General features: G+C 42.1%; 1 protein-coding gene across 1 annotated transcript in view; it reads left to right on the forward strand.

Annotated features, from left to right (window-relative positions):
- Positions 1 to 16526, forward strand: part of LOC111859700 (flotillin-2a-like) — a 64702-nt gene extending 48176 nt beyond the window's left edge. The window contains exons 4-11 of the mRNA XM_023842651.2: positions 9448 to 9571; positions 9990 to 10108; positions 10428 to 10541; positions 10638 to 10757; positions 11716 to 11930; positions 12249 to 12432; positions 13430 to 13579; positions 13871 to 16526. Coding sequence (XP_023698419.1) covers positions 9448 to 9571; positions 9990 to 10108; positions 10428 to 10541; positions 10638 to 10757; positions 11716 to 11930; positions 12249 to 12432; positions 13430 to 13579; positions 13871 to 13909 — 1065 coding nt within the window. The 3' untranslated portion in view covers positions 13910 to 16526. The remainder of the gene's footprint in view (positions 1 to 9447; positions 9572 to 9989; positions 10109 to 10427; positions 10542 to 10637; positions 10758 to 11715; positions 11931 to 12248; positions 12433 to 13429; positions 13580 to 13870) is intronic.
- Positions 16527 to 19998: the final 3472 nt, after the last annotated feature.

Below are 19998 nucleotides of genomic sequence, written 5' to 3' on the forward strand. Positions count from 1 at the left end.
GGTTGAGTGCATTACTTATTGTTTTCTTTGAAACAACTGCACCTGCTAATTCCAGGTCTTTCTGAAGCTCTCCGCGAGTGGTCCTTGGCTCTTCTGATTATTCTTTTGACTCCACTGTCAGAAATCTTGCGAGGAGCACCTGGTCGTGGCCGGTTAATGGTGAATTGATGTTCTTTCCACTTCCGGATTATGACCCCAATGGTGCTCACTGGAACATTCAGAAGTTTAGAAATATGTCTGTGACCAATGCCATCGGTATGTTTTGCAGCAATTAGGTTGCGAAGGTCTTGAGTGAGCTCTTTGCTTTTACGCATCATGAAATGCTTCTTGTGTGACACCTTGGTAATGAGAAACCTTTTTATAAGCCATCAATTAGGACTAAATCAGCTGATATTAATTTGCGCTGATAGGGGGCAGGATTTCTTTCTAAATACTGACAGATTTCAGCTGGTTTCTTGGCTTTCCGTGCCTTTTTGCACCTCCTGTTTTTCATGTGTTCAATACTTATTCTACTTATTCTAATACTTACTGTCATTTCACTTTATTTCACATAACTTAAGCTATGTACTTATTTGTTTTGATTCCTTTGTATGTGTGGATTACTTGGGTTGTTGTTCATGGTTCAGTGTATAGTAATTTCAGCTATTGAAAATATCCTTCTCCAAGTCCGAATCTTTTAAGTACCTCAAACAAATATCTCCACTCAACTCTGTCAAAGGCTTTTTTGGCATCCAGTGACAAAAGTGCATGGTCTTTAGCCTCTTCTTTTGTATACAATACATTGATAACTCTGCGTATGTTATAGAATGCCTGCCTGCCGGGCACAATGCTGTTTTGATCATTCATTATTAACCTTGGGAAGTACATCCCAATCCTCCTAGCAAGAGCTTTGCAAAGAATTTTTGTATCACATGACATTAGAGATATGGGTTGATATGATGACATTTCTGTGGGGGGTTTGCCAGGTTTTAGGATGAGTGTGATTACAGCAGATCTCAATGACGGAGGTAGCGTTCCTTTCTTCAAAGATTCAACACTTCAAGAAGGTGTGGTAGAAGCTTTTCAGAAAATGTTTTATAGATTTCGATGGGCAGGCCATCGAATGATAATGAATGATCAAAACATACTCGACTGGCAAGAGTACACTATTTTACTTGGATAAAGATGTCTTCAAATCTCTAAGTTTAGGTCAATCATGAAATTCTTTATAATTTTCCTGGACTGTTGATGACTATCTTCCATGCCTGTAAATAGATCTTTTGTTGGGTCCAATACACAGTTAAAATCTCTACCCATAATGTATTCACCAGGAAAGGAGGAAAAGCAGAGAAAGAGATTATGAAAAAAAAATTAGATTGTCCTCGTTAGGGGCGTATACGCAAATCAAAGTGAGCTGGGTGGATAGCATCATACCATTTAGAAATAACTATCCCCCTTAGTTATCAGCATACTGTTTTTTAAGTTGGAATGGAATTGGTTTATGTATAAGTATCATGACACCTCTAGCCCGTGTGGTGAAGGAGGCTGAATACATCTGTCCTGGCCACCTTCTGGTAACTCTACCAATGTCCTCTTTTAACAAATGCGTCTCCTGGAGGAATATTATGTTGGATTTCATCTGTTTGAGTCTATCCAAAACCTGCTTAAGTTTTACCAGTTTATTCAAACCTCTTGTATTCCAGCTACTCATTTTGATCTCTACTCTGTTAACCATATTACATTAAGGTGCTCTCTGTAAGACAAATGTAAAAAAAGAAAAAGTTTCCCCCATGAATCCAAACCCTCGTGCATTTCTAGAACATGATGCATGCTAATAAATCCCAAAGCGCTCTGAACTACGGTTATGGAAGCACTTAATCCACATGTGAGGAGTAGCGCCATGATACTGTAGAAAAAACTAGCCATGTAACTCGCTAATAATAAACAATTCGACCGTAAACCGAAACTAACCATGTAATCAAAAGATAAATAATGAAACCAACCATTTAAGGGAACACACATTGTGTTAAATATATGTTTCCAGCTCACGTTATCAACATGTGCATAGTTAACGCACGGGAGTAGTTTTAAAGATTGATACCACCAGTCTTTCCCAGTAAGTCTATGTCGTTGCTCCTGCAGAGGCCTCTCTCCCTCGAAGGAAGCACTCAGCCTATTGGTTGGTTGTGAAGACTTTGCGCTGTCCGGTGTGCGTGATTTCCAGATGGGCTGGGTACAACATGCCATAGCAAATATCCAGAGCCCCGAACCGCATTTTAACGTCATCAAACTCTCGCTGCTGTTTTCGAGTCACAGCAGAGAAATCTGGGAAGATCTGGATTCTGCTTAATTCGTATCTCACTTTAAGATGTTTAGCTGCTCTCAGTGTGGCCTCCCGATCTCTGTAGTTAAGGAACTTTAACACTACTGGTCTTGGGTGGGAGAGGCGGTTAGAGTGCAACTGCCCCACATGATACGCTCGTTCTAAGTCGGGAGTGGAGGAGAAAGTGTCATCCAGAACTTTTGGGAGCCAGCCTTTAAGGAAAGCATACATATCCGCTCCTTCTGCCTTTTCGTGTATGCCGACTAGCCTCAAATTAGACCGTCTCTGCTGACTTTCCAACTCTTACATCCCGTTCTTTAATATGCCCAGGGTACCTTCCAACTTTTCCAATTTTTGTTTGAGAGTGGTAATGTCTTCTTCTGTTTGTGCGATTCTTTCCTCCGCCTCGCCAATCCTCCCCAGAATTCGCCTGCAACTCCGTTTTAATGCTGTTTAATGCCTCCATCACATCGGTAGATGGCATTCATGATATCACTGTTTGTTGGCGTATTAGAATTAGCCTCGCTTTGTTCTGCAGGCATTTTAGCTGACACGGCCGTGCTATTTAGCATGGTTTGAACTGGTGTTTTTGACGGCTGGCCGCTTTTTGGTTGTTTAGGTGGCATAACTAGCAAAAATACCTTCTCCCAGGTTCCTGGGTGCGCCTAAGGGGAGCGAAGGACGAGGTCGGGGAGACAATGAAACCTGGGGAAACAAAAGCAACATCATTGGGGCACAGGGAACAGCACAGACAGACAGAACAGGCACAAGACCAACTCGGACAACAAACAACAAACCACGGGACGCAGACAGACACAGGGGCACCAAAAAAGGGAACACAGAACCCAAGGAGGGGGACAACGACGGGACAACACCAGGGGGCACACCCACAGGAGGCACGAAAGGACTGGAAGGGAACAAAGGCACAGAGGGACGGGTAGCAAACACAGGGGGCATAAAGGGACCAGAAGGCACAGAGAAATGGGGAGTAAACACAGGGGGCATAAAGGCAAAGGGCGGGGGGAAGTGGGGAGCCACAGGGAACTCCGGCAGGCAAGAGGCGGAAGCCACAGGGGCAGCAGGCAACCGCGAAGCCGGAGCAGGGGTTGAAGGGGACACTGGAGGTGGCGAGGAGGATGGTGAAGGGGCTGGCAGAGAAGATGAGGAGGGAGGCCTAGGGGACAGTGCCGGAGGGGAGGACAGATCTGTAGCAAAGGCAGGTGGGGGCGTAGCCACAGCCGGCCCAGACACCAACAACTGACGAGGTGTCAGAGACTGGACCGCAGCCGGCCGGCAAGGCACCACGGGTGAGGTTGGGGGCACCCGCCAAGCTGGAGTCTAGGATAGCGAAGGTGACGTCGGTGTCCCCTCCCTTTCTAGGAGACCAAGAGGCAGGAACCCAGCTGAGATCCGCCATGATACGGTGGCACTAGCTGGGGTAATCCCTTGAAGGGATCCAAGGGTATAGTCAGGGTTATCCCCGAGGGGTCCCACTCAAGCTCCTCATCCAGCTCCACTAAGGAGGGAGGAGCAGAGGTTAAACCATCAGGGGTCTCCTCGGGGACAGGAACTGGGGCAGTGATAGCCAGGAACACGGTAGCAGGGTCAGGAACAAGGGAGACGGGAACCGGATGTTCGGGAATGTGGGGGGCTAGAACCGGAGAGATTGAAACAGGAGGGTACAGAGCCAAGGGGGCTGTGGCCGAGGGGTCAGGGACCAGGGGGACTGAGGCAGAGGGAGCAGGGACCAGGGGAGGCGGAGCGTCAGGTGCTTGAACTGCGGCCGCGGGGGCCTGGACCTCTGCCATGGGAACCGCTGGGACTGGAGTGTCAGCAGGAGGCGCGGGAACCACTGTGGCTGGAACTAGAACCTCAAGATGTGGAGCATTGGCCGCCAGGACTGGGGCCAATGGGCGCCGTGCATCAGCCGCCAGAGCTGGGCCCTCACAGGGCAGCGTGCCAGCCACCAGGGCCGGATCCTCGCAGGGTGACACATTGGCCACTGGGACTGGGACCTTGGGCGTGTCAGCTGGCGGGACTGGGGCTTCCCTGGACGGCGCGTCGACCGCCGGAACTGGCTCCTCGGGAGCGGACATTTCTGGGACTGGCTCCTTGGGAGCGGGGACCTTGGGCACTGGGACCTCAGGCGCCGGGCCAGGAATCTTGGGCGGCGGCGCAGCAGGAACTATGGGTACTGTTGGGATCTCGGGCGGCGCAGAGACCTCGGGCGGCGCAGCCAAAGCTGCCGGGTCTGGAGCTATGGGGGACAAAGCAGGAGGCACAGGAACCAAGGGGAACTGGGTAGGAACCTCAGGAACCATGGGGAACTGGGCAAGAACCTCAGTAAGCACTGCAGGCACCGTCGGCACTGGAACCACAGGGGACCTGGCCCCTTTAACAGCCAGGTGTGTCCCAAAAAGCAGGCTAGCTGCCAACGCGGACAGAAAAGCGGCAGGCAGAAGAGCTTCGTGTGTCTGCTTGGACGGGGCTATGACGGCAGGCCTGAACACCACGGGATCCAGAATCGTTCCTCCCGACATGCTGCAGGGTAGGCAGCGGAGACAGAGATAGCCCCTAAGAAGAGTTTTGGCATATTCTCCCGTCTTCTGTTTCTCCGCTTTTTCCATTTTCCTGCTGACTGGCGCCCTTTGGGTAGCTCAGACAGTGGACAGGAAAAAAGTCTGCTATCTAGGGCTACCTGCCGCATGTTCGCCTCTGCCGCACCACTACAGAGTTGTCGCACATTCTCGTGCACCTCATCAACAAGGTGCGCGTCCTCGATTGGAGACAGACTTTCCAAAACTTCCCCGGTGCGAGTAGCCAAGGCGAGAGCCATGGGGTCCGCCTGGACCTCGGGCTGTTGTACCGAATATATTACCTCGTTAGTGAGGTCCAGGTATTCCGACTTGCTGAGGGAAGGCGACTTGTTCGTGAGTCCGGTCATTCTGTCATGGCTTTAAGCTCGAGCACGGAGCAGGGAAGCAGGACAGAGGCGATAGTCGGGGAAATGTGGGGTTTATTAATGAAAACATGAGGCAACACAACAAATGGACGTTAGACGTCAATGGCCGGACTGGGGAAAACATACCTAACGCAGACTTAAATACATTAGACTAATGACAACAATCAGAAACAGCTGCACAGGGAATCCACACGGGGTTAATGAGGGGGGCGTGGCGCACGGAAGGAGTGGACGAGCGGGGCAGGACACTCTCCTTGTAAGGAAGACTGTTAAATGGCTTTGCCTAAAGCAGGTCAACAAATTTAGCATGGTCTGCCATTATGCACAGCTTCCTAGCTGGCTAGTTTCCCCTTCCACAAGCTACTTTATTTATATGAATGAACTAACTTTACAATGCAAAGTCAAGAATTACATAATATTGTTTGTTTGTTTGTTTGTTTATTTATTTATTTACGTGAAGAATGACTTGTACAAACAAAAATGGCTTATATCACCAGCAAACAACACAGAGTGCAGCAGTTTGTCTTATGACTTCACCTGCAAATCCGCATGGGACTGAATTTGAATCTCTGTAGTGCCGGTGTATACTTAAAACATGCTGTCAATCAAAAAGGGGGTCCGCCCTTTAGACAGCTCCTCCATTCATCATGCAGCAGCCCAGCATCCTGGCACGCCCACTGCTCCATTTACTCCCAGAGATGCTGAACTTGGTGCATTTACCCAATAACCGTCCAGCTTTTCTGCAGTGAAAAAACCTCTTCAGTGCCGGGCCATAGAGGTCCAGTGAAGCTGCACTTCAGGAGGTTTTAATGCACTGTGCTGCACGGAAATGCATGAGAAGAAAATCGCGTCAAACAATCTACAATAAATAGCTGATTCTGAACGAGCTCATCAGGAAGTTGAACGCATTCTAGTGCACTTTTATTAAAATCAATATAAATACGACATATTAGAGGAAGCGGAGCTTCCCTTGTAGTCTGTGTGTATATATATATATATATTTTTTTTTTTTTTACTTTATCTTACCTTGATAGTCCTACTTCGCTTTGCAGTGACCCCCCTGCTTCTCGTTAGCTACCCGAGGCTAATGCTGCATGCACAGAAAACATGATGGGAAAAAGAAAGTAATTTTCTCTCAGTGACAAATATATACTCATCAAAACTTATGATAAACTACCAAAAACAAGCCAACAAGATGCTGCAACAAAACTACTATATGCTATATTTTATGTACTGTACTTTGAATTATACACAGTTCAGTCATTTGATTTGTACAGTACTGTAATTTGAAATCGTTGTACTGTATTTTGAAAAGTAGGTAAGGTAAGGAGCATGCGCTGATTACAGCGTGTTGCCACATCCACCACATGACAAACCACCTCAGGGATGAGAACCTGAGTGCAGCCATCAGAAACGCCTCCTAGTTGAAAATACGTACCCGTGCAAAATAATACAGGATGTTGTCAGCTTATATGCAAAAAATCATCATATACACTCACCTAAAGGATTATTAGGAACACCTGTTCAATTTCTCATTAATGCAATTATCTAATCAACCAATCACATGGCAGTTGCTTCAATGCATTAAGGGGTGTGGTCCTGGTCAAGACAATCTCCTGAACTCCAAACTGAATGTCAGAATGGGAAAGAAAGGTGATTTAAGCAATTTTGAGCGTGGCATGGTTGGTGGTGCCAGACGGGCCGGTCTGAGTATTTCACAATCTGCTCAGTTACTGGGATTTTCATGCACAACCATTTCTAGGGTTTACAAAGAATGGTGTGCAAAGGGAAAAACATCCAGTATGCGGCAGTCCTGTGGGCAAAAATGCCTTGTTGATGCTAGAGGTCAGAGGAGAATGGGCCGACTGATTGAAGCTGATAGAAGAGCAACTTTGACTGAAATAACCACTCGTTACAACCGAGGTATGCAGCAAAGCATTTGTGAAGCCACAATACACACAACCTTGAGGCGGATGGGCTACAACAGCAGAAGACCCCACCGGGTACCACTCATCTCCACTAGAAAAAGGAAAAAGAGGCTATAATTTGCACGAGCTCACCAAAATTGGACAGTTGAAGACTGGAAAAATGTTGCCTGGTCTGATGAGTCTCGATTTCTGTTGAGACATTCAAATGGTAGAGTCAGAATTTGGCATAAACAGAATGAGAACATGGATCCATCATGCCTTGTTACCACTGTGCAGGCTGGTGGTGGTGGTGTAATGGTGTGGGGGATGTTTTCTTGGCACACTTTAGGCCCCTTAGTGCCAATTGGGCATCGTTTAAATGCCACGGCCTACCTGAGCATTGTTTCTGACCATGTCCATCCCTTTATGACCACCATGTACCCATCCTCTGATGGCTACTTCCAGCAGGATAATGCACCATGTCACAAAGCTCGAATCATTTCAAATTGGTTTCTTGAACATGACAATGAGTTCACTGTACTAAAATGGCCCCCACACTCACCAGATCTCAACCCAATAGAGCATCTTTGGGATGTGGTGGAACGGGAGCTTCGTGCCCTGGATGTGCATCCCACAAATCTCCATCAACTGCAAGATGCTATTCTATCAATATGGGCCAACATTTCTAAAGAATGCTTTCAGCACCTTGTTGAATCAATGCCACGTAGAATTAAGGCAGTTCTGAAGGCGAAAGGGGGTCAAACACCGTATTAGTATGGTGTTCCTAATAATCCTTTAGGTGAGTGCATATAGTATACTTTATAATAAAATTATATCATCTTTAAGTCATATTGCTTGGTGTTTTTAACCTTTTATCACAATTTTCTTAGTTAATTATTATATTAACTTTTTTATCACCATTTAAGCTGCTAAAACAGAAATGGACTGAAATGTACTGTGACCACTGCGAACAGTAGCCTGAGCACTAGACGAATGAATGGGTGTCTTGCAGGGATGCTCACATTGCGGGCAGGCAGGGTGGAAACTGTCATACACTCATGCTGGGCAACACTCGCCCTGCCAGACACGGCACAGTCATGGCCCCATCTGCGGTCTCGGAACAGTCGTAAAATGTTTGGTCAGAAGTCGCATAGGTTGTAAGTCAACAACAGCCTGTAGTATTTTTTAATGATGTAGTGTTTTACAATGGTACCTCACTATTTGTAAAAAAAAATAATAATATCAAATAGTTACTGGAAAAGCTACAGCATTTTAAAAGTAGCTGTGCTACTGATAAGCTACAGATAAATGTAGTTAGGAGTGTCGCTAATTTTAGTTAGCTACTCCCCAGCACTGGTAATTTACATTTGTGAAAGCAGGGTCAGATGGTCCCTGGAGTAACTGGGGTTTAGGGCCTTGTACAAGGGCCCAACAGTGAAATCATTCTACCAGCCATGGGATTTGAACTGGCGATCTTTTAGAACTGGGCCACAGAAGCATAGTCACAGTCTCAGGTTTGCGCCAATCAGCTGCCCTCTGTGACTGAGATGGTCATTGCAGAACCTTGATTTTGGAAACAGGATTCTGAGGTCTGTTTTTGGTCATTGTCTTGCTGGAAAGTCGATCTATGGCAACCAGAGGCAACCAGTTTGTCAGCAGCATTGCCTGATACTTGGTGACATCCAGTAAGCAATTGATCTTACCTAGTGCCTCCAGTAAGCAGTTGATCTTACCCAGCCCCAAAACATCACTGACCCATCACCATCTTTCACCATGGGAGAGGTGCCTTTCCTTGTATGGTTCTCTGTCTCCATGACAGATATGTTCAGTTTTGGTCTCCTCTGACCACAGCACTTTTGCCTAGTCATAATTTAAATAACCTTTGACAAATGGCAAGCACTTGCTTCTGTGTCTTGGGGTCTTGCAACATTTCTAAAGAGCCTGTGATAATGGAGCTGGGGTCTGATGATGCTTTTTGTATCCTGGTGACCCCAAGATGCCTCCAAGGTCTGTGAACTTTTCATAGTGATTCTTGGGGATTTTTTTGCTTCCCATTCCTTCCTATCCTAGGGGGAAAAATGCATCTTCCATACATACATAGATTATGTAACATTTTGTGTCATAGCTGCCTTTATTATACATATAATGAGGAAATGATGTGTAAATAAGTGTCTACATCAGTGATAGCCATTTTTTTTTATTTACACTGTTAAGCTATGGGTTGAATGTAGTTTTCTTAGGAGAGCCTTTGACCAGAGCATGCTTATCTTCACCAGGTGAAAGTGATGACAGAGGGAGATCTTCTGGTCGTTGCCTGCGAGCAGTTCCTGGGCAAGTCTGTGTCAGAAATCAAAAGTGTGATCCTGCAAACCTTAGAGGGACATTTGCGTTCCATTCTCGGTAAATTCTCTCTTCCTCTGTGGAATGCTTCTTTATATAATACTACAGGGAGTCCAATGGGCGTAAATAATCAAAACCAGGGAACACAACCCCCCCCCCCCCAATAATAATAATAAAATTAACTACATAGGGTACTGTACTGGACCTTTGGCCGACAAACTGCTGAAGTCGTGTAGTCTTTCTTATGAGCATCACAGAGTAATGCATGTACGTGTGTTCATCATTACGAATAATTGTATTTAACCTGAGTTTTTAATATAATAGGTTTTGTGGCAGTCTGTCTGTAAGTACGAGTTGTCCATAAGCCGGACATTCTTAAGCATAGGTGTGCTTGTGTAGATGTAGACCTTGTGTGGTATGCATGAATGCCTAGCTCTCTCTCTCTTTCTCCCTCTCTCTCACACACACACACATACAGGCACACTCACAGTGGAGCAGATCTACCAGGACAGGGACCGATTTGCCCAGCTGGTGCGAGAAGTTGCAGCTCCTGACATTGGACGCATGGGTATTGAAATACTTAGCTTCACCATAAAGGTAACACTAATCAGGTTTATCAGTAGTCTGTGTTCATATTCAGTTTATCACAGTACTTTAATTTAGAACAATAACTTCAGTATATCCATTAATACGCTGTCAAGAATATTTATTTTTTTATCTAGATATGTAGTGGGCTTGCTGTGTTTGTTAAATTATTACTCCTATTTTTGTTTATCGAGATGAATTATGCATGACGGCATCTCAAATTGGTGTATATGTGAATGATCAATGTCCAACTGCATTGACCAAGGTAGTGCGAGTAATGTCAAGGTGAAACTTGTATGTGAGTTTGAGCTGATGGTTCTTGATCCTGTAGGATGTCTACGACAAAGTGGAATACCTGAGCTCCCTAGGAAAGTCCCAGACAGCAGCGGTTCGGAGGGATGCAGACATTGGTGTGGCTGAGGCAGAGAGGGATGCTGGGATAAAAGTGAGAAGCTCTTAAATGGGATGCCGAAAAAAGGAAACAGGAATGCCTCGTCAGTATATTGTTCATTTGTAACCTGTAATGTTATTTTCCATTCAGGAAGCTGAGTGCAAGAAGGAGATGATGGACATTAAATTCCAGGCTGACACCAAAATGGCTGACTCCAAACGTGAGCTGGAAATGCAGAAAGCTGCTTTTAACCAAGAAGTAAACACCAAGGTACTAGGAAGTTATGTAGTTTTAAACATACAAAATATATCACATGTAGTTTGCTGTCTCGTAAAATAGCTGTGCAGCATTTTGGAGGACACCACACTATTGAATATTTTGGCATGGAGCTGATGGAACAGTTATACATTTGAAAAATATGCACTGAATCTATGGGAGACATATTACTATTTGCACAATGTGGTGCACCGATGTAGAAATTTTGACCAGGAATAATAATCAATATATTTTTAGCTAATATTACCAATAACCTCAATGCTCCATAAATCTGTAGTCAAACTTATGTGGGTAATGTTATGCACAGTATCTCCAACTAGGGAGACTGTAGCGAGGTTCTAAGTGGTAAAGGCAGGGGAGCTAGAGTGATTTTTGAAGTGGAGGGGGACCAGACAGTGAGCAAAAGGTCTTAACTTTTAAGCTTATCCGGCCATGCTTGAAGAGGCATTTGGACTAACAGTTTAATACACTAAACATATTTTGATTGACACTGGCTGACTGGCTGGTATAGAGTTGCCAGTCACTCACAAATGGCCTATCTGACAATAGCCTTGACAACAATTAGCTTTCTCTACAATGTGTTTAAATTTACAGAGCCCCAGTATACCGTAATACAGATAATTTGAGGACACATTCATAAATTTATTACTTAATTCTAACAATTTCATGTTGATTAAAGTAAAGTGTAAATATCAGCTAGCTATATCGACCAAGACTTACCGATAATTTAAAGATATATTGTGAAATTTCTACCATTGCATCGCTATTGTTTGTTAAATTTACTGTCATTTATCATTGGGATAGGGCTGTATTTTACATGGAATCGCAAGAATTTGCTTGGATTGTTGTTTAGTAAATTGTGAGCAGAATACTTGAGTATTTTTTGCACTGACAGCATATAGTCTGAACTGTAGGAAAGTAAAAGTGGATGTTCTCATTCTACTCTAATCAGAAAGCTGAGGCCCAGCTGGCCTATGAACTTCAAGCAGCCAAGGAGCAGCAGAAGATTCGACTGGAGGAGATTGAGATCGAGGTGGTTCAAAGAAAAAAAATGATTTCTGTTGAGGAAAATGAGATCGCCAGGACTGAGAAAGAGCTGATTGCTACTATCAAGAGACCAGCAGAAGCTGAGGCCTACAGGATGCAGCAGCTGGCAGAAGGCCTGAAGTAAGCCCCTCCCACTGATCCACATGGTACCCAAAAGCCATACATCTATGTAGTTCTGTACAATCAGAGGGGCATCTGTTCACCTGCATGTACACCATATAAGGGGCATCAGTGGGTATTTCATTGTCTTTTAAGAGTCAACAGTAGGAATTACTTACCCCATTTCCTTTTATTGTAAGATACCTGCTTTTTCATATAGGTTTGTTTCTTTATTAAGTCTTTTTTCTATTAAAATTTTTATGTTTAAATTGAAGGTCTCATATCATTTTGGGATTCTGAAAAATCATGTTGACCAATCCCTATTATCTTCCTCAACAGGATCAAAAACGTGCTGATAGCTCAGGCTGAAGCAGAGAAGATTCGGAAGATGGGTGAAGCTGAAGCCGGCTCGATTGAGGCTTTGGGAAAAGCTGAGGCTGAGAAAATGAGGCTCAAAGCACAAGCCTACCTAGAGTATGGAGAGGCAGCCAAAACTGCTCTGGTCCTTGAGGCTCTCCCAAAGGTTAATTTTTATTAATGCTTTCCTCTTTATAAACCAACTCTGCGTATATGTAAGATAAGTAAAGAAGTTAAAATGCAGAGTACATACATACACACACTACAGCTGTGAAACAGTGAAGGGTGCACTAGGTAGCCTCCCTTAAAGAAAAGTAGTCTTAACAAAAGTGTAGTTTTAAAAACACTAACAAATGGGGGCAGCAAGTGGCTCAGTGAGCTAAGCTTGTGTGCCTGTGATCAGAAGGTTGCCAGTTTGAACCCGCCCTTGGCACATCTACAGGTCCTTGAGTAGCATTATTATTATTATTCCAGAATATGAAATTTATTAATTTTTCTTACACACAAAAACGAAAAAGGCAAAACAGTAGTGATGGACAAATTGATGCTTCATGAACCATTTGCTGTATTTTTTGAAAACACTAGATGGTGCTTTTGGTTTGCTTTGGAGTGCACCATCTAGCTGAGTCAAAAAATATGGTAAATAGTTAATGAAGCATCATTTTGTCCATCACTACAAAACAGCACTAACACAATGATGTTTCAGAAAAGGGGTGATGCTTATTGTACCTGAAATTCATGCAATTTATCAGTCCTACTAATGTTATCTAATCTTATATTCAAGATTACCTTGGCCATCGCTTGTAATATAAGGAATACTTTGTATTCTTCCTGCCCAGAACTGTAACAGAACACCTTGGATTATGTTTCCATTTGATGAAATACAGGAATAACACATGAGGGATAACAATTATTCCTTCCACCACTGACAGTATTTATGACCACGAACAAAATATTTGTGTAATGAAGTGTATAGATGTGTAACAAAAATGTATGTTGTTGGGGTAGTTCAGAAAACGTATTCTATGAATGCTTCTTTTTGTGATCATTTATGTTTTACAGCTATTTTTCTAAGATCCAGTTTGTTAACATGACTGAAATGCTGAATAGATATTGATGCATTAGTCAGTTTTTTTTTTTTAATCTTTGGTTTGTCTATTCAGATTGCAGCGAATGTTGCCGCCCCCTTAGGCAGAACCAATGAGATTGTCATCCTGAGTGGGGATGGGAGCCATGTGACCGGGGAGGTGAATCGCCTTCTGGCGGAGCTGCCTGTGTCTGTGAATGCCCTTACAGGAATTGATCTATCCAAAGTACGAGACCAATTTTTTCCCAGCCAATCTTACTTAAATCATAATCAGTAAAGGTTGCTGCATGGTGAATGGCAGAAAACCCTTTGTGAAACTAATATGCAGTGTAAATCCAAGTAACCTTGAAATGCCACATTGGCTTGAATGTTGTATTTTTCATCCTGCACATTGGTAATAGTGCTCACATTATACATAACGTGAATTGTAGCTAGTGATTACCTGTAGGTCTACATATGGTAAGCATAAAGGAGATTTTGTTAATATTATTTGTTAATTTTTTGTATTTCAATGCAGATTCCCTTGTTGCAGAAGATGAGCAGCGCTCAGGCATGAAGTAGGCCACAATTATCCTTCTCCACTGGGTCTACTTTACTGCACACACACACAGATGGTCTACTAAAGAAACAATCATTCAGGACCTCTAGTGCCTTCAGTTTGGGAGGATCAGGACATCTTCATGTACTGATGCCACTTTTGTAATTTGGATTTTGAAATATTTTTGTTTTTTTAATGAATGGATAAACAAACTTGACAAACCATCAGTACATATTTAGGTTCAGTAATGTCAGTCTTGCTGTTTAAGGAGGATGCTACTGTAAATGGTAGATCTATTGTTACTTTTATTAAACATATCACAGGCTACTAATGTGAAGAAAAGTCTCAGGAGTCATTGTTACCATAACAATATTGCTTTTATTTGTGCATACAAAGGGTAGCAATTGACAGGAATATACTAACATTAATCTTTGAAAGCTTCTTATATGTGTTGCTAAGCTGCTAAATGTTTATTTCCTATGTCTTACAACAAAAGTTAGTTTTATAATATCTGTAATCCACATGACTGTAATCCACTCCTATCACTTGTTCTGTTCTCTACAAATATATTTCCTTATTTTAAATAACTAAAGACACAATACCGTATCACATGCATAAAATGTCATGTGATCATGTGATTATGATAGATGTGTAGCTCCTGACAAAAAGGATTCTTTATGTACTACTAATAGTATGACAAGCAGCTGAGAAAGTTTCACTTTCTATATACATATTTCCTTGACATTATTTCCCAAGTACCCTTTGTCACAGTCACCATATTAACCAAATGGTACAAATGAGCAAGTAGTTGTTAAATAGTACCTCAGAACTGAAGTTGCCCTTTCAGCTAAAATTATTTACTGGTTCATTGATTAATACAGCCCGCACCCCTGACAAGGATAAGCAGTTTATAGATGGATACATGGTTAATGTAGATTTCATTATTTACCTTATTTACCTTGTTTACCTTGTCATGAAATAGACTCTACTCATATTCTAAAATATAAACTTAGCATAACTTCTCAGAGGAGCTACAGGTTTTATTACAGTCATTTGGAAGAGAGTTGCATGGTACTGATCTCTAAATTAAGAAGGGGGGCGCATCTAATTAATTACACTGTAACAAGTGCAGCACTTTCATCAGAAGATAATTCAGACCCTGGTAAATCATTAAAGGCTAGTTCATGTAGACGTCAGTAATGTGGGGGTGTGGTACTGAGTGCTCACTGTCACACTGGACGCAACAATGCAGTTTTACGCGTGAATGAGCTCATCCTATCAGTTTGTAATGGAGAAAGGTCCACACAATTACTTGAAAATTCTGAGTTCAGCAGCAGATCACATTTATGTATCATCACGTATGACTTGTTGCTGTTATGCGGAGAACTGCTACACGGGAGAGAAGTATCCAGGCTGAAAAATATCTTCCGGAATTTTACTGAGGTCAGAATGTCATTGGCCCCGAAGTGGCATTCCTGTATCAGTTAAAATATGCAATTGTCTGCATACATAAACTTGCCTCTTAAGCCATACTTCATGCTAGGAAATAGCTATGAAAAGATTGGACTCGTACTCACCTCAGTCAGGGACTACTATTGTTGTTAAATAGCTATGCATAAAATTCCATTTGCAATGGCTGAGACTGAAATTTTCAATCACTGCATGATGGTTATTAGGCATTTAATTACTAGCAACCGTCAGTGATTGTTAATTGCTGTATAGTAACTTGGGAGAATGACACTGAGGATGCTGGAGCACACTCACCCCTTTAATACAATGACAATGTAGTTCTGCTTTAGCGGGATGATGTGCCACTGTTACTGTGCATCTGGTGAAAAAGATTTACGGTGGGTAATTTAAAACCCAAGGACTGGAATACTTTGCCAAACAGAATATCTTGATGAGCAAATTCATTTCATTATGAAACTTTAAAATAAAAGTTATTTTTCGTGATAACTTAAAGTATGTGCTTTCAATTCCCCACGATTTTCCAATTCCAGTCCTGGAGGCCCAGTCTACACCCAGTCTTGCAGATTTCAATACTCACACCTTATTCAGCTTACCAGCCAATTGCCAGGTTTAGTAGGTGTGTTAGGCAGGTCCTTGCAAACTGGTCCTCCAGGACTGGAACTGGGGAAGCCTGATATATAGCATTATATATATATATATATAATAATCATAATTGTTGGGTGTATTTTTCTAAATCAAATTTTCAGGAGCAGGACTGATGTTTTTGTTTGTGTGATTTTTTTTAAATATATGTATCATACTGCTGTGTTTATTTCTCCCACAGGAAAATAAAGGGCATTCTTTTTTGTCAAGAAGAGCAAATAAAGCTGAACAATGCATCAGTGAAATAATAAAGTTTATCAATTTTATTAATACAGATGCAGCTTAATTGTGAAGTTGGACATAGAAATAGTATTCCTAAGTAGTTATATGGGTCATTTGTCTTTGTTGTGTAGCTGTTAATTGTCTCCAAATGTCTTAAACTCTACTCATAGAAAATGAAGCTCTGATAACAGTGTGTGAATTGTGTGTTTGTGGTGTTCTGTTCTCCATGTATAGTTGAAGTGCTTTTCATACTCTTCACTACCTCTGTTACAATTCAGTAAAACACAAATTTTCCCACCAAGTGACATTTGTTTTTAATTCATTTTGGGTAACTGCATGAAATTCATGTTTAAAATCAGTTTTTTAAACAAGCCTGGCTCTGAGCACATTACATTTTGGATTTATACACTTCATGTCACCTGTTTTAATTTTTTTCCCTTATATAATGTGTGGTAACATAATCAAAATCACACTTTGGCTGGTTGATTTTATTAAAGACTGAACTCTGCACTTCAAAGTGTGACCAAGTGCTGCTCTGTACTACTGGTAGAATCTGGAGGCAGTTAGCTGGGAAAGATGAAAAGAATTGAGATAAGAACATTATGTAGTGAAGGCTTTGGCAAATAAATCAGCCAATCAGCTGGCTGTCATGACTTTCACAGTCACAAATAATTTGTGTTGTTGCACATTTGAAAACGATGTTATTACGAATAGATATAAACATGATCAAAAGGCTACATAAAAACACTGACAAATCCTGACAATCCCCAGTCATAACAACAACTTTTGAAAGGCCAATACATCAAAATCTATTAGAAAAAATACTGCAGCGCCCCCCAGTGGTCAAATGACACAAATTTGGTGCACGCCCCAAGTCCAAATACCAAGTTTGGTCTCAAAGGACCAAAGAATTGCGGAGATATGTCAACACATACTGATTGGCGGCGTCACTGCCAAAATCAATTGGCTGTGATGGACAAACTGCTTTGAAAGTCAAAAGTCCCTCTGGTTTCCCTTCTGAGGCTGGGTACTAAGACTATTTCTGGTATTTCTATACAAATTTGGTGTAGATTGGACAAAATTTGTGGCCTTTGGAAAATTCCTAAATTTCCAATGAAATTGAATATGGCAACTGCAGCAATTAGGTGGACATGAAAATCTCAATGTATCAGGCTGGCCATTTTTGTTCTTATTCCTCAGAATTGGGCCCCAAGTCCAGTCGCCAAATTAATTTTAACCAATCAAAGTTTTGTTGAGATATGGCCACACATCCTGTTCAGTGGCTTTGTCATCAAATTCATTGGATGATAGTGGCCATAGCATTTGACTTAGCAGAATACTTTGAGTAACCTTTGGTCACAATCCCTTCTAGATGATGCACCCCAAATTTGGTGGTGATTAGATCAATAGCCTAGGACAAGTTTGCCAAAGCGTTTTTTCAGAAAAATTCAAAATGGCGAAAAACCCAATACGACAGACTTAAGATCCATGAGTGCAATCAAATTAAGACAAACTATGGATTCAAACACACCAAAAATTACAATCCCAGGCTAAAGCATTCAAAAGTTACAAGCAAAAACATATCTTGATATTTGACCTGATGGTGGTGCTACAGGGATGAATGGATTACCTCCAAATTTGGTGAGCCAGTATTTTGGATGGGCCTCTGTCAGGGTGCGAAATTACAAAATCAATGATTGGACCAAATTTTTGGCCTGTGGAAAATACTTAAATGTTCACTAAAATACAATAACAAATCTGACTTTGATATATCAAAGCATTGCTGAGTTATTGCCTCACATCCTGTTTAGCTGGTTTTGTCATGAAATTATTTGGAGGACAGTGGACATAGCATTTGATATAGTATGACTCTTTGGTCCCAATCCCATATAGATCACGCACAACAAGTTTGATAGTGATTGGATCAATTGCCTAGTACAAGTTCACAAAAGTAGGTTTTCAGAAAAATATAAAAAATGGTGGAAAATCCAATACGGAAATTAATGGCAATGGATGCATTCGAATCAGGATGACCAAAGGATTCAGAGGAATGAAAGAGCACAAATTTAGGCCAAGGGGTTCAAAAGTTAAAGCAAAAACATATCTTGAAATTTGGCCTGAGGGTGGCGCTAGAGTGATGGATAGATTGACCCCAAATTTGGTATGAATAGTTGGAACTGACCTCTATTGATGTGCCAAAGTTCAAAAAAGTTGCCATTCAATTCAATGGACTGCAATAGACTCCCGTGGCAAAAAGTATAATAATAGTGAAAAATACTAAAAACAATAGGTATCCTAACAATAATAGACTGTCATCTCTAAATTGCCCACAGTTGTGCATTCCCTGCAATGGACTGGCATCCCATCCAAAGTATACCATTGTGTCCTATGCTGCCTGGGATAAGTTCTAGGCCCTGATGTCTAGGATATGTGGTAGCAGGATGGATTAATAATAATCATGTTTATTTCAATTTCAATTATTAGCAAATATAAACATGTACCAAGGATAATAGCAATTCATAAATACAGTATGCGAAAATAAATGCCAGAGGAGAATTTTAAAAATCAAGCAATGTGAAAACAGACTACTAAATATCATAAATCAAGGTAGCTTAGTGACCAAAATTATGACCACCTACCTCCAGGATTCCTCCAGTTCCTGCCCCAGGCCTGGGTCCGGGGGGTTAATTCTCACTGAGTTTGCATAGGATTCCGCTGGCTGCTGTTTTTCTCCCATACACATGAAGTGCTACTTCTTCATTGCCCACATGTGAACCAGTATGTGAGCCCAGATCCAGGCTACCATCCTGCCTAAGGTGTGTCCTCTGTATGCTTCTTGCTGCAGCCCTGCATTGGATAAAAGGAAAAGACAATGGTTTGTTGATTTATATAGCACATGTATTATTATTTTATATTCTTCAAATATACATTACTCAGTAATAACTCAGTAACTACTCAAGTATAAATCATGAACAAATACAGTAACTGTCCTGATTAACAATGAATGAACATGGGATCAGTATATAACTAACACTTTCTGGTTAATTAATAAATTAAGTAAGAGTGTACTACTACATTATTTGTACCCCCTCAAGTAAAATGTTGCCCCTAACTCTTCTGGTCTTTTTATAAGTTGTTAAAATATATTGAATTAATCCTAGCGCAAAATTCTTTGAGGAGGTCAGAGAGAAAATGCAGGAGACTGAATCCAGGACCTCAGCTACATCCTCTTTGAGTGTTTATGTGTAAACAGTAAAGACTTCACTATGTGGGCTCATACTAAAATTAAACATTCATAGCAAAGTGTTACTCCATTTTTAACAATATGAGCAGAGTATGCACAACCTTTTTATGCGAGACCACCACACACGCATGAATCGCCCCCTTATCCTGGTGGAGGGGGTTGTAGGCCTCTGTGATCCTAGGAGTTATGTTGTTGGGGGCAATTTCCCATGGTAAGGTCTCCCAAGGCAAACTGGCCCTATGCGAGAAGCCAGAGAAAGTTAGATTCAGAAAGACCCTTATGAAGAGAAACAGAAAGGACCCTGTAACTTTGCCCGGATTAGGGGTAACAGGGTCCTGCCCTGGGGTCAGGTCTTCTGATCGGCCTCTACCCTTAGGGCCCAGGTGGGCACTAAAGAGTTACAGTACATGGGTCTGCCCTCCAGTGGGCAATTTAATCATTCATTGCAGCACCCATAAAACACCTCTGCAATGGCGGTAGGACCTGTCAAAAACTGTTCGAGTTACAGTCTTAACGGGATCAAGTGTAA

This window comes from Paramormyrops kingsleyae, chromosome 17 (assembly GCF_048594095.1).
Source record: "Paramormyrops kingsleyae isolate MSU_618 chromosome 17, PKINGS_0.4, whole genome shotgun sequence".
Lineage (NCBI taxonomy): Eukaryota > Metazoa > Chordata > Actinopteri > Osteoglossiformes > Mormyridae > Paramormyrops > Paramormyrops kingsleyae.